The following is a 15,807-nucleotide window of genomic DNA, read 5'->3' on the forward strand; positions in this document are numbered from 1 at the left end:
TTGCATGTTGTACACTTTCAAGATTAAATTCCCTAGCATATTAATCAGTGTGATTTTAAATCCCTAGATGGATAATTTCAACATCACTGCCATTTCTGAGTCTGGTTTGGATGCTTGCCCTCTCTATCACTTTGGACTGTGTCTTTTGTATTTTTGTATGCCTTACAATTTTTGGAAAGCAGGACAGCAAGTACTGGTTAAAAATAACTAAGGTTTCATGTTTTTCTGGCTGGGTGTTAGGCTTTGTTTACTCTTTGTTGGAGCTGTAGGTGTTGACACAGGATTTTTCTCAGTTACTTTGTAAGATGGGGACCTCTGGCTAGTGATGTCCCCCTGCCTGGACCTTGCTTGACCATGCTACCTGCAGCCTGCACACTTGACCTGCCTGGGCTGCAGTATAGAGACTGCTTAAATAATTTCTGATATATGTATATCTTTCATTTGTATTGCCCTGTTATTATATAGGAACCCTATTGATGTGATGTAAGGGGTGGGAGGAAGAGAAGTGTTCAATAGACGTATGATTAAGTTTTTTTTTTTTTTTTTTTTTTTTGAGAGGGAGTCTGGCTCTGTCACCCAGGCTGGAGTGCAGTGGCGCGATCTCGGCTCACTGCAAGCTCCGCCTCCCGGGTTTACGCCATTCTCCTGCCTCAGCCTCCCGAGTAGCTGGGACTACAGGCGCCCACCACCTCGCCCGGCTAGTTTTTTGTATTTTTTAGTAGAGACGGGGTTTCACCGTGTTAGCCAGGATGGTCTCGATCTCCTGACCTCGTGATCCGCCCGTCTCGGCCTCCCAAAGTGCTGGGATTACAGGCTTGAGCCACCGCGCCCGGCCGCATGATTAAGTTTTAGTCTTCTGGGGAGCTTGTGTCCCCTGGCTCTGACCTTCACAAGTGCTTCTCAGTTCCCTTCCCCCAAACTTAGGTGTAACAGGACAGCTAGAGAGAGTAGGAGTTAGGTATTTCCCTTCCCCCACATCAGGCTCTGGCAATATCTCAGCTGGTTAGGGGGCTGGAGAAATAGTCTTTTGAGGACAGGTCTTGTTACAGAGAACAGAGTGCTCTGAAAATATTTCAAACTGGCTACTTTCCCCCTCTCCCTGACAGAATCACTCAAGGACTTTGTTTCTGGTTATCATTGTGAGAAACTTTTAGGCTCTTCGAGGTAAAACTCACAGAAGTGTGTGGTTTTCCTAAGAAGGGCACTGTTGTGATGCAAATCCTCAAAATTCTCCACATTGAACATCCAGCAATTAATCAATTACAGTTAAGGTTTTCTTATCCTGATACTGGTTGCCATTGAGATTTCTTCATGTAGGTTTGTGCTCTCATAGTTCTGATTCTCCATATCTGCTAGCATGTGACTCAGAATTTTTGGGGCAGTGTATTTTTCCTGTGATCTCAATTCTTTCATGAATCTAAAAATAATTTTTCAATTTTTTAAAGCTATTTTCTGTAGATGATAATTTCTAAGTTCCTTCTGTGTTAGGCTAGAAACCAGAACTGAAATACAATTTTAATAAAAAGTATAAATCCAGAGCTCATACAAGGAATCCAAAAAACCACAAACAGGTTAGACACAAAGAAAACCACATTGAGGCAGATTATTACTAAATTGCTGAAATAGTGTTAAGTAGAAAGTCTTAAAAGAACTAGACGAAAAGAGGCAGTCTGTGCAGAGGAACAAAAATAAGAATGAACACACATTTCTTATCAGAAACTCATACTGGAAAGGGGTTCAGATCCAGACCCTAAGAGAAGTTTCCTGGAACTCACAAAATAATTCAGGGCAAGACCATACAGTCAAGTGAAAGCAAGTTTATTAAGAAAGTAAAGGAATAAAGAATGGGTACTCTATAGGCAGAGCAGCCCTGCGGGCTTCTGGGTGCCCATTTTTCTGGCTATTTCTGATTATATGCTAAACAAGGGGTGGATTCTTCATGCCTCCCCTTTTTAGACCATATAGAGTAACCTCCTGATGTTGCCATGTCATTTGTAAACTGTCATGGCGCAGGTGGCAGTGTAACAGTGAGGATGACCAGAGGTTACTCTCATCACCATCTTGATTTTGGTGGGTTTTAGCTGGCTTCTTTACTGCAACCTGCTTTATCAGTGAGGACTTCATGACCCGTATCTTATGCCAACCTCCTATCTCATCCTGTGACTAAGAATGCCTTAACCTCCTAGAAATGCTGTCCAGTAGGTCTCAGCCTTGTTTTACCCAGCCCCTATCCAAGATGGAGTTGCTCTTGTTCAAATGCCTCTGACAAAACTACACAAAACCATAAGATAAGGAAATAACATACTTAAAGTACTGAAAGAAAAATACATAATTAGATTTCTATATACATTAAAAATATGTTTCAAAAATGCAAGTAAAATAAAGACATTTTTAGACCAACAAGATTTAAGAATATTTTTCACTTGTAAATAGATACATTAAAATGTTAATGGAAGGTCTCTAGGCAGAAAGAACATGATACCAGATAGAAATTTGAATATACACAAAAAATTATAGAAATAATTAATATATGAATACATAGGGAAGACATGTTCTCCATTTATATGTGTGTGTGTATATATATAATATATATATATACTCTAAGAGTAATAAAATGTTTAAAGCACATAATAACTCTGTATTATTATGTTTATAAAATAAGCTGAAGTAAAATACATTACAAAAAGAACACTAACAACACAAGTAAGGAAATAGAAGAACAATGTTATAAACTTCATACATTTTATGTGTAGTGGTAACATTTGAAAATATATTGAAATAAGTTACAGATTATAGATCCTAGAGCAAAGGATTAAAAATATAACTCGTATAGCTATTTAGCCAATAGCTGAGATAAAATGGAATACAGATGTTCCTCAGCTTACAATGGGGTTACATCTTGATAAACCCACTGGGAGTTGAAACCATCATAAATCAAAATTTTACTTAGTACACTATATAGTATCAGTTGTGTACTTTTGTGATCTTATGGCTGACTGGGAACTGTGCTTTGAGTCACTTCCCAGCATCGTGAGATAGTATCGTAGTATATATCACTAGTCCAGAAAAATATTAAGTTTCATAATTCAGCTTCTACTGAATGCATATCCCTTTTGCACCAATGTACAGTTGAAAAATTATAAGTAAAATAACATAATTTGGGGGTCATCTGTACTAAAAGGTAATAATAGTAGTAGTAGGAAAAAGTACAGGACAGATAAATAGAAAATAAATAGTAGCAAGATGGTAGCATTAAACCCAAACACATTAATAATTTTATTAAATATAAATAGCTTAAGCATTCCAATTAACATGCAAATGCTTTCAGAACAGATAAAACAGCAAGACCCACATACTTGCAGTTTATCGAGTACCCAAATAAAATGTAAAGACACAGGTTAAAAATAAGAAGATGTAAAATATTTATCACACCAGTTCAAATAATGATAAAGCTGAAATGATTGGATGAATATCAGAAAAAGTAGACTTCCAAGAAAGGACTATATTATTAAGAATTTACAGGGTACAATTTATAATTACAAAGGTTGAAGTCATCAAAGAGTTATAACAAATGAGTTTAAAACACAAGCTTAAGACACAAGAAGGAAAACCTACAGAAATTTAAAAAATACATAAAACTACAATTATAGTTAGACATTTCAACAAATTTATCAGTAATTGATAAAACGAGTAGATAAATATACAGTCATAATAGAATTAAATAATGATACCAGCCAACTTCACCTAATTGGTGTTTAATACCACTTCAACCAACTACTACAGAAATATACTTTTCAACTGCACACAAATCATTCACCAAGATAGATGATATTCTGGTTAATAAAAAAAGCAATAAATTCAGAAACAAAAAAGTTATACAAAGTATGTTCTCTGATCAGCATAAAATTAAACAACGATAACAAAAATATATCTAAGATATCTATAAATATTTGGAAATTAATACACTTCTAAATACTTCATAAAAATAAACCATGAGGGGAAATTAGGAAATATTTTTACTAAATAATAATAAAAACAATATATTTCAAACATTGTGAGATTAGCTAATTCAATGTTCAGAGAGAATTATAGCTTCAAATACTTCTATTAAAAATATGAGGTTTAAAATAAATAATTTAAGATTCTGCCTTAGAACTCTAAAAAACAAAACAAAAAACAGATAAATAAAAAGAACTCTAGGAAATTGAACTCATAGTAAATGAAAAGCTGGAGATAATGAAGAACACAAAAATTTGGGAAAAGCCAAAAGAAGAGAAATCAATGAAACAAGAAACTCTTTTTATTTTGTTTTAAAAATTAACACATTGTTTCATGTTCCTGGCCTTTTCTCTCAACAAAATCTGAGACTTATCTGTGTCATAATATATATGACAGATATATTCTTATATTGTTTAGTAGCATTCCATAGTATGAATATACTACAGTTTATTTCCTTTGGTTTTACTTTTTCAGCTTTTGGCTATTGTGAATAAAGTTGCTATGAACGTTCCTGTTCAAGATCATGGTAAATGGGTGTGTTTTTTTAAATCCAAATTTTAATTTTATTTTTAAGAGACAAAGTCTGGCTGTGTTGCCCAGGCTGGATTCCAACTACTGGGCTCAAGTTCTCACACCTGATTTCCAAGGAGCTGGGATTAGAGACACATACCACCACACCAAACTGGTCGATGTGTACTTCTTTTTCCCCTCTCTGGGTTCTCTAAGAGTGGAACGCTTGATGACATTATGAGTGTTTGTTTAAAATTTTAAGAAAACTATTTTATAAAGTAGTTGTAGTATTTGACAATTACCAAGAGAAAAATATGAGCATTTGCATTGCTCCATGTTTTTGCTAACATGTGTTGTAGTCACTATACTGTTATAATTTCAGCCATTCTTGTAAGAAGTTGTATCTCTTTATGATTTTCATCTGTATTTCCCTGATAACTAAAAAGTCTAAACAATTTTCATGTGCTTATTTATAATCTGCGCATCTTCTGTAGAATGTTCATATATTGTGTCATTTTACATTGAGTTGTTTGCCGCCTTTTCATTAAAGCATTGATAGAATTGAAGAATTCTAAGAATCCTTTGCATATGCTAGATACAAATTTTTTGTCAAATATGTGTTGAGAGTAGTATTTTTCCAGTTTGGAGTTTGTTGTTTTCTTTTCTTAAATATATCTTTTGAAGAGGTGACGTTTTAAATTTTGATGACATCCAGGTCGTTAATTTTTCTTTTCCATTTACTGTTATTTATGTGCTAAAAACGTGTAGTCTATCCCAGGTTCATGCAGATTTTCTCCTCTGTGTTAATACTGAACTATTGTTCTGGGTTTTATGTTTAGTCTATGATCTCACTTCAATTAGTATTTTTCTGTGTGGGATGAATTTCAAGTCAATGCTCATTATGTTTTCAGCACCATTTTTTGAAAAGACTATCTTACTTACTGCTATTAAATTCCAACGGCTATTTCGTAAAACATGAATTGATCATTTACAAATCATCCATTTCTGGACTCTCTGCTCCATTTTAATGACCAATATGTTTTTATTTATGCTAATATCACAGTGCCTTTATCTTTATAGCTTTATCATAAGTCATGAAATCAATGAGTCCAAATTCCCTAGTTTTGTGTCTATGTTTTGAAATTGCTTTGGCTATTCTAGATCCCTTGCATTTTCATGTACATTTCATGTTCAGCCTGTCAATTTGTACCAAAAAATCTTTTGTGATGTTGACTGGGATTTCCTTGAATTTATAGATCAATTTGAGGAAAATGCACATCTAAAACCTGTTGGATCTTTTAGCCCACAAACATGATCTACTTATTTATATTTTTAATGTCAGTAGTGTTTTGTTGTTTTCAGTGTAAAGGACTTGCATATCTCTTATTATATTTATTTCTAAATATTTTGTATTTATTAGTTTCAGTTGCATATTCAATTTTTTTAAAGTTCATTTCTGGCTGTTGCAAATCCATGTAAGTTGGATTTATATATTGACCTCACATTGTATCTTGATTAATTTTATTTACTCAAGTAGTTTTCTTATTTTATTTGTTATAATTTTTATGCAGATAATTATCATCTATGAATAGAGTTTATATACAAATAATTCTTTTCTAATCTTTATTTATTTTATTTATTGTTATACTAAAGAACTTCAGATACATGGTAGAATAGAAGTGAAGTGATCATCCACCTTTCTTTGTTGTTGTTTCTGATCCTAAAGGGCAAGAATGTAGTCTTTCATCAATATTAATTAACTATAGCTTATTTGTTGCTACCATTGTGAGGTAGTGAGCATAGTACTCCATAGGTAGTTTTTCAATCCACATCCCCCCGCCAGTACTCCACAGTGCCTTTTATTCCCACTTTTATGTCCATGTGCACTCCGTGCTTAGCTCCCACTTGTAAGTGAGAACATGCAGTATTTGATTTTCACTTCCTGCCTCAATTTGCTTAGGATAATGGCCTCCAGCTCCATCTATGTTGCTTCAAAGGACATGGTCTCATTCTTTTTTATGGCTTCATAATACTGCATGGTATATATGTACTATATTTTCTTTATCCAGTCCACAACTGATGGGAATCTAAGTTGATTCCATGTCCTTGCTATTGTAAATAGCGTGGCAATGAACATACAAGTGCACATGTCTTTTTGGTATAATGACCTTATTTTCCTTTGAATATATACCCAGTAATGAAATTGTTGTGTTGAATGGTAGTTCTGTTTTAAGTTATTTGAGAAATCTCCAAACTGCTTTCCACAGTGGTTGAACTAATTTACATCCCCGCCACCACTCTACAAGCATTCTCTTTTCTCCTCAGCTTTGCCAGTGTCTGTTGCTTTTTGGCTTTTTAATATTCATCATTCTGATTGGTGTGAGAGTATCTCCTTGTGGTTTTAATTTGCATTTCTCTGAGAAGTAGTGATGATGAGCATTATTTCATATGTTTGTTGGCTACTCATATGTCTTCTTTTGATAAGTGACTATTCATGTCCTTTGCCCATTTTTTATTGGAGTTATTTGTTTTTTGCTTGTTATTTTAAGTTCCTTATAGATTCTGGATATTAGATCTTTGTCAGATGCATAGTTTGTGAATATTTTTTCCCATTCTGTAGATTCTCTGTTTACTCTGTTGATAGTTTATTTTGCTTCATAGAACCTCTTTAGTTTAATTAGGTCCTACCTGTCATTTTATGTTTTTGTTACAATTGCTTTTAGGAACTTAATCTAAAATTTTTTTCAAGGTGGATGTTGAGAGGGGTATTTCTTGGGGTTTTTTCTAGGATATTTGTAGTTTGAAGCCTTACATTGAAATCTTTAATTCATCTTGAGTTAATTTATATATGGTGAAAGGTAAGGGTCTAGTTTCATTGTTCTGCATATGATTAGTCAGTTACTGAATTTACTGAATAGAGAGTTCACTTATTGAGTAAAGAGTTCTTTCCCTCTTGCTTGTTTTTGTCCACCTTGTCAAATATCAGATACTTATAGGTGTTCAGCTTTATTTCAGAATTTTCTATTCTCCTCCGTTGGTCTGTGTCTGTTTTTGCACCAATACCATGCAGTTTTGGTGACTGTAGTCTTACAGTGTAGTTTGAAGTTGGGTAATGTAATGCCTCCAATTTTGTTCTTTTTACTTAGGATTGCTTTGGTTATTTGGGTTCCTTTTTGGTTCCATATAAATCTTAAAATAGGCATTTTCTAATTCTGTGAAGAATGACATTGGTAGTTTAATAGGAATAGCATTAACCCTGTAATGACTTGCTTTGGGCAGTATAGTAATTTCAACAATATTGATTCTCCCAATGCATGAGCATGGAACAGTTTTTCATTTATTTCTGTCATCTCTGATTTCTTTCAGCAGTTCTGTGTAGTTCTTGTAGACATCTTTCACCTCCCTGGTTAGCTGTATTCCCAGATATTTCCTTGTCTTTGTGGCTATTGTAAGTGGGACTATGTTCTTGATTTGACTCTTAACCTGGGTATTATTGGTGTATAGAAATGCTACTAATTTTTGTATGTTAATTTTGTATCCTGAAACCTTACTAAAATATTTTATCAGTTTTAGTAGCATTTTGACATAGTCTCTAGAATTTTCTAAGTATAGAATCATATCATCAGCAAAGAGAGATAATTTGAATTCTTCTTTCCTTATTTAGATATCTTTTATGTCTCTCTCTTGCCTGATTGCTCTGGCTAGGACTACTATTACTAGGTTGAATAGAAGTAGTAAGGCTGGGCATCCTTGTCTTGTTCCTAATTTTAGTGGAAACACTTTCAACTTTTTATCATTGAGTGTGATGTTAGCTATGCACTTGTGATAATTGGCCTTTATTGTGTTGAAGCACACATTCCTTCTTTATCTAATTTGTTGATAAGTTTTATCATGAAAGGATGTTGAATTTTGTCAAATGCTTTTTTTGCACTGATTGAGATGATCATATGTTTCTTGTCCTTCATTCTGCTAACATACATTATGTATCAGATTGACTGATTTTCATATGATGAATGATCCTTATAACTCAAGGATAGATCCCACTTTATCATAGTGTATAATCCTCTTAATGTGCTGTTGAATTTGGTTTCCTAGTATTGAGGATTTTTTTCACCTACGATCATAAGGTATGCTAGCCTATATAAATTTTTTTTGTAGTGTTCTTGTGTAGCCTTGCTGTCAGGGTATTGCTGACTTAAAAGAGTGTGAAAGTGTTCCCCCCTCTGATTTTTTTGAAATAATTTGTGAAAAGTTGGAGTCAATAATTCTATAAATGTTTGGTAGAATTCATCTGTGACGTGATCAGATTCTTGGCTTTTTGTTGTTGGAAGTTTCTTGATGACTGATTTAATCTCCTTGTTTGTCATTTTTTTTTTTGGGGGTGGGTGGTGTTCTGTTTCTTCTTAATTCAGTCTTTGTAGGTTTGGCCTTAATTTGTGTTTCTTTTTTCAGTTCCCTGAGGCATTTAGTTGTTTACTTGAGAGCTTTCTTTTTTAAGGTAAATGCTTATAACTATAAATTTTCCTCTTAGAACTCCTTTTGCTATCACATACATTTTAGTACATTGTGGTTTCATTTTCATTTGTCTCATTTTTTAAATTACCCTTTTAATTTCTTCTTTGATCCATTGACTATACAGGAGCATGTTTTTAAATTTTCACATATATGTCAGTTTTTCAGTTGTTTATTTGCTATATAATTAGGTTAATATAGGTTAATTCTATAATAATCAGAAAAGATGCTTATTATAATTTTATTCTTCTGGAATTCATTAAGACTTGTTTTGTGACCTAGAATGTGACATGTTGTGGACAATGCTCCATGCATACTTGAGGCAAATGTGTATTTTGATGTTGTTGTGTAGAATGTTCTGTTTATATCTGTTAGGTCCGTTGGTGTATTCAGTTGTTGATGTCTGCTATTTTCTTATTGAATAACTGCCTGGATAATCTCTTCATTATTGTGAGTACTGAAGTCTCTTACTATTACATTGCTGTATATTTCTTCCCTCAGATCTGTCAATGTTTGTTTTATGTTTTTAGTTGCTCTGATTTTGAATATATATGTAGATGTATCTACAAATCAGATAAATGGAATATGATGGATATGATAATCCACACCAACTAAGGAGGGCAAGTGTCTTGCATATATTGGTACCTTTATGCAAATCACCAGTGTTGTCCCCTTCAGAGAAACCAATTACCCCAACGGCCCTCTTCTGGAGGACATAATTGCATAAAGGAATCCTTTCCTCTAGATCTATTACTTCCCTAGGCCACAGTGTTTGTTCATTTAAGCATGGGCTACATAAATTTAGTCACAGCCTTTATTGGGGCCTTATCCTCTGGAGATCACAATATAGACTCCAGTGTGGATAAGGCCCCATGAGTCTCTCCCCATCTCTAGAATGTGCTTCACAGTGTACAAAGTGCTTAGCCTCAAGCAGCTCACTACTGACCTTAAGAGAACATATACAAGACTTTGGGAAAATAATGTCCTTCAAAAAAAGATATTTTATTTTTTACCTTATGAAAGTCATAAATGCAAAATGTAATATCTAAAAAAATATGGAAGAGTATAAGAAGAAAATTTTATTCCAGAAAGCAACCTAATCTATAACTCATATATAAAAGCTCTTAATATGCTACAGTGTATCTACTGAATCCATTATTTAAACGAATTACTGAAATTTAGAAAACCACAGTTATTAACAATTTTTTAAGCAGAAATTATTTGTTGCATTTCAGCTTGCATATTTCAATTAACATTCATTGATCCTTCCTTGTTTTTCTTGGCCTTGATGACCTTTAAAGAGAGATAAGAAAGACATAATGAGACCCTACATACTGAAATGAAGCTCTGCTTATGGTTCTCTTTTCACCTGCATGTCTTTTCTTCCCATTGGCTACATTATTCTCCTTCTACCCTATGAAAGCTCATTAGTCACAAAGTTATGAAGATCTACCTTCAAAAAACTCATTTTCCTCCCATTAACTAATCCCTTTGTCTTTTTCCTTCCTGACTAGATTTTTGAAATAAACTTCTGTGGTATCCTGGTTAACCAGGTGCCCAATTTTTTAAAAGTTTAGATTTGTAACATTTGCAGAGTCTGGTGGTATACATATTTTTCACATGGCTGATTTCAAACTACCACATGTTTAACAAGCAGTGCATACAATTCCTGAATTTCCAACAATAAGCTGTGTTCAGTAAGGATAGGAGTGAACTCCAGCACACTACTTCTAGTAGATATCTCTGCCCCAAGCCCAATTGCTCTGTAATGCAACTCCATAGATACCAGAATATTTTTTGCTAAAATGTCAAAGTGATCAGGCATTCTTCTGCATAATTTTGTTTCAATTTTTCATGTATTTTCAACAATAAAGTTCCCATTAATTTACTTTTGTAAAAGCCACACTTCTGTTTCTTTTTTATCTTTGGGCCTCAGTAGTCCCTTTTCTTTTTTTTAATCTTTGGGTCCCAGAGTCTTCTGCATCTACTGAATTTCAGTTGCACGGAACTCATTATGCTGTGTCACGCTTTTGGAATTTTCATATATCATTTCCTTTGCCCAAAAGTCCCTCTAGTGTCTTTACCTTCCTAAAAAAAAATACTATCTCCCACAGTTCAGTTTATTATGATGTGCCAGGCTGTGAGATAATTAATATGTATGCAGTGTTTGAATGTTTAAACCATTCCAATGAAGTGGAGACTTCCATTATTTTAGAGGACCAATTAAACTATTTCTCCAATATCAGCCAACTAGTGCTTGTTAAAGGCAGGATTCAAATCAGATCTGTCTTATTCAAAGCCCTTGCTCTTAAGTCCTATGTTCCCTGTCCCTAGACACATCTTTAAATCAATTAACACTAGTATTATATCCTTTCTACAGCTGTATGAATGCCTTTACCTTAATATCCTTTTGAAAATCCTCCAGTTACAAATGCAAGGGCATTGTTTAGGTTATCCTTTCACTCGCTGGACTCTCTGAGTAATACATGAGGAATCTGGTGTTCCCAAAGCCTAAGCCAAATTATTTGCCTCTTTAGCAAGCTCATTCTCCTCTATCCAGTTCCCACCTTGATGAAGCTGTGACTTCCGCACACCAGTTTCAGCTTGCGGTTAACTGTTCTCAGTTGAAAGCAGAAGAGTCGAAGTTTATCTCCTTTCTCACACTTGATATTGTGCCATTTTCCATTCCCCACTACATCCATGGATCCTGTATTATCTTTTATTTCATAGATTGTGTTCTTCTTGTGTATGCTTTTCTGCAAAAGAAGATTAACATCCTGTTTCTGAGAGGATTCTTAGTATCGTATACATGAGAAAGAGCCTCATGACAAAGTTAATGCAATATGCACGAGAGGAATGACAGGTACAGGTCATACATGTGGCTTGGCCTGCCATCTCACAGGGCCCATCTTTTATTATCCAACAACAAGGTATTTTTCTTCCTGCAATTTTACACCAATAAATATTTCCCTCTTTTTCTCCTGCTACCACCTTCAGATCAGCTGAGAGTAAATAAAGCACCTAGATATAGAGGAATCAAAAATTCCTATAGGACTTCTTGGCTTATGGTCCTGTGGAAAACCAAATGTATGCTTTCTACAATTATTCAGTCAGTAGATTATGAGGAATTTCACTTTATTATTATTTTAATTTTTTAAAATTTCAATAGCTTTTGGGGTACAAATGGTTTTGGGTCACATGGGTTAATTATATAGTGGTGAATTCTGAGATTTTAGTGCACCCATCACCCAAGTAGTGTACATTGTACCCAATATATTGTTTTGTATCCCTCACCTCCCTCCCAGTCTCCCCCTTCTGAGTCTTGAAAGTTTATTATATCACTCTGTATGCCTTTGTGTACTCATAGCTTAGCTTCCCCTTATCAGTGAGAACATACAAAATTTGGTTTTCCACTCCTGAGTTACTTTGGATTATGAGGAATTTTAAAGGAAAAAACGTCTATGACACAATCATTCATTCTTTTTCAGCCTTCCTCATTACTCATTCTTTTCCAGTATCTTGTCCCCATTGACCTAGATCCCTCCATTCATACTCTAGTTTCTCACACACTATTACTCATCAATTCTGTAATTGTATTTATAAGCAAGATCTCTTAAAGACAGTGTGAGAAAATGTGGAGGTAAATTTAAGGGGCTATCTTGGAAGACATGTATATAGGGTTATAAAGCAGTCAATCACATAAAATGTTAGTTGAGTTCATAGAAATGTGTAATGTTTCAGAGTGGAGAAAGGGATGGAATGCATTGTCCTAACTAGCATCTTGAATTTGGACATGGACATATCAATAAAACTCTGTGCCTTGTAATTATTTTTTTTGTAAATAATATGATGAGATTGCCTTATCGTCTAAGTATCATGGAATTCAATATTTCTCAGTTGTTCAATGCTGTCTTCATAAATAAATGAATAAATAAATAAGACAGAAGAGCAACAGCACAAATGTTTAGATTGTATGGATAGCTGTTGAATGTATTTGCATTTATGAGCATACCAGCCAATCCACTTATTACTCCAAATATATGTCACAACCAGAGTTCAACCTTAGTAGCACGATTCATTATTTAAAATAAATTTATCAAAATTCAAAGTAAAATTATCAGCGCTCATTGGGATGGAGCAGAAAGAGATGATGTTATTAGCCTGCTCCCATTGATTTGGACCCTGTATTGTCCTCTAGTTTATTGTGGCTGACAACAGATTATTACTGCTAATATTTCTTGGTAACTCTTTTTCAAAGTCCCTACATTTACTTTGGCGTAAGAAAGTTAATAGGTCACTTAGTCCTATTTCCTATTTTGTGGGAAAACTTCATCAGTATCTCTAGTCAATATAAATTATTGTGTTCCAATATTGAGGCAGTTAGCAAAGTCTGACAAGACATTTAGTTCCAGGTAATGGTAGAGAAAATTAAAACAAAATTAAGGGATTACCTTTTGTACCATAAACAACCCATACACCATTGTTCCAGATGCTTGCTTGTAAAGTTGACTGATCTTGGGAGTTTTATTTGCTATTTCGATAATTCTGTTTGGGACCTCAAAGTTTTGATCAAAGTCAGACACAGATGATGCTTCCTTTATTTCCATTACTCCTTTACATTCAGAGTAATCAGATATGGTAATGACCTTCTTCCTTATGAATTTCTCTTTCAAGCTGATGTCGAAGACTTTCACATGGAAATACTGAGTCTTACTGGCCACTGTAGCATGAAACATTGTGCTTTTCCCATGTTCTGGGGACTCATATTTAAATGGTGCTGTTGCTTTCAGTACCATCACTGTCACTGGGTCCTTTTGGGGAACATTTCTTCTCGTATCCACCTGACATTGGGCCTGGGTTTGCTGATTCTGTGTTGGGCAGACACAAGAAAACAAACTTAAAACTTTGAGCAGGAGGTCGGACGCGGTGGCTCACGCCTGTAATCCCAGCACTTTGGGAGGCCGAGGTGGGTGGATCACGAGGTCAGGAGATCAAGACCACCCTGATTAACACCGTGAAACCCCGTCTCTACTAAAAATACAAAAAAATTAGCCGGGCATAGTGGCGGGCCTCTGTAGTCCCAGCTACTCGGGAGGCAGAGGCAGGAGAATGGCGTGAACCCGGGAGGCGGAGTTTGCAGTGAGCCGAGATCACGCCACTGCACTCCAGCCTGGGCGACAGAGCGAGACTCCGTCTCAAAAACAAACAAAACAAAACAAACAAGAAAACAAAACAAAACGAAACAAAAAACTTTGAACAGGAATACAAAGTCACTCTGCACGAGTGACTCTGCAGAGCTTTCAACCCAACAACTTTCACAGATACGTGGAGCTGGGGGCTAGGCTAGACAGGGATTGCTGAACTGAAAGGAAAGGCACATGAGCTGGTATAGTTTAGCTAGTGAAAGTCTAAGGTAGCAGACAACGGGCTTGGAAATTAAATCACCCTCATTGACTCAGAATAATCTTCCTGAAGCAAAGCATGATTATCTGCATGAACAATCTAGAGCAGCAGATGATGAAAGCATTATTGTGAAGAAACTTTAAAGAAAGATTAGAATATAATAACAAATCCAAATATCTCCTCTACCTACTTAAATTATCAAAGACAATCAACAAAGTGAAAACAACTCGGATAGCATTAAAAATGAAGAACCATGCCCACCACAAGCCTCAAACATCATTAGATGTTCTAATGATCAAACATTCATTAGAAATTCTAATGATCACCAGTGTACTCTACCATTTTGAGGACCCAACTCCTTTGTTTCTTCCCAAGAAACAGTGCTGTTACAAGTGGAAAGACTTGGCCTGGCTCAGCATATAAGTAGTCTCAGGTAGAGGATTTCTGGTTAGAGCTATGTCCTCGACAGCATTTCACAGTGGCTAGAACACTAGCAATAATGAAAAAAGGACAAGTTTGTTTATCTCATGTCCTCTCCCCACAGTGGCCTGGCCTATTTGAGTTGCAGCAGAATACTTTTCTGAAGAGAACGTTGCCAGATCTGTACTAGGAAGTGTGGGGAGCAAAGATGAGCCATGGACTTGTATGTACTAGTACTAGAAGCCAAGCTACTTACCTGCACAGACCAGAAATGCTTAGTGGTCTGTCTTGGTGTTTTACACACAGTGATCGCCTGTGGGTAATTGGACTTTACTTGCATGTGGCTTCTCACCAATGTAAACAAGGTATCATAATATAGAAAACAGTTTTCCCTCAGCAAATCAGTAACATGAAGAGTTATGCATGAGAGTAACAATAGTAACAGTGGAATGCACTGTGACTGGGTTAAAAAAATGGAGAAGAGGACCAGGAAAGAGTGTACCTGAGCAAATGAAGTGTTGGATGGAGTTGATGATGAGGTATGGGGTAATGGGGGATGATCCGTGGCTGCAGATGTGCTGGCTCCTGAGGGACGTGGGGGCTCACTCTGCTCCTGGGGCACCTTAATCCTTTTGGCTTCAGTCTTTCCTTTGTTCAGAGTTTTTCTTTTCTGAAAGCAGTTTAATTTTCCTGTTAATGGGGTTTAGTATGAAAAGAAGCAGAGCAAGTTTTCATTACAACGTAGTAAGTTCTATTTATATTGGATGGGATGTCCTTGGAAACCCCATGGAATTACAACCTCTCACTTGAAGATATGGACAATAGATAATATTGGGTGTGGATTGTTGCACTAAAAAAGAGATAGATGATTTCAACAGATGCATTACTGTTATCGCCACTGTGGTGTGATGAGAAGAGCACTGGACTTGGAATGAGAAAATCTAGATTTGTGTAAGGATGGGC

General features: G+C 35.4%; 1 protein-coding gene and 1 long non-coding RNA gene across 5 annotated transcripts in view; one reads left to right on the top strand and one right to left on the bottom strand.

The window, feature by feature from the left end:
• The window catches only part of LOC123575526 (uncharacterized), a 189,399-nt gene that overhangs the window by 84,375 nt on the left and 89,217 nt on the right, over positions 1 to 15,807 (top strand). The gene's annotated exons all lie outside the window — the stretch shown is intronic.
• The window catches only part of MNDA (myeloid cell nuclear differentiation antigen), a 45,429-nt gene continuing 39,624 nt past the window's right edge, over positions 10,003 to 15,807 (bottom strand). For 2 of the 4 annotated variants that reach the window (XM_065544021.2, XM_015452181.4), the window contains 4 exons: positions 15,347 to 15,514; positions 13,473 to 13,889; positions 11,589 to 11,777; positions 10,003 to 10,314 (listed from right to left, as the gene is read on the bottom strand). In XM_065544021.2, coding sequence (XP_065400093.1) covers positions 10,267 to 10,314; positions 11,589 to 11,777; positions 13,473 to 13,889; positions 15,347 to 15,514 — 822 coding nt within the window. In that variant the 3' untranslated portion in view covers positions 10,003 to 10,266. Of the gene's footprint in view, positions 10,315 to 11,419; positions 11,778 to 13,472; positions 13,890 to 15,346; positions 15,515 to 15,807 lie in introns of all 4 variants that reach the window. The other 2 variants (XR_012434892.1, XM_074039904.1) reach the window with 2 other exon arrangements.

Source organism: Macaca fascicularis, chromosome 1 (assembly GCF_037993035.2).
Source record: "Macaca fascicularis isolate 582-1 chromosome 1, T2T-MFA8v1.1".
In the NCBI taxonomy this organism is placed as follows: domain Eukaryota; kingdom Metazoa; phylum Chordata; class Mammalia; order Primates; family Cercopithecidae; genus Macaca; species Macaca fascicularis.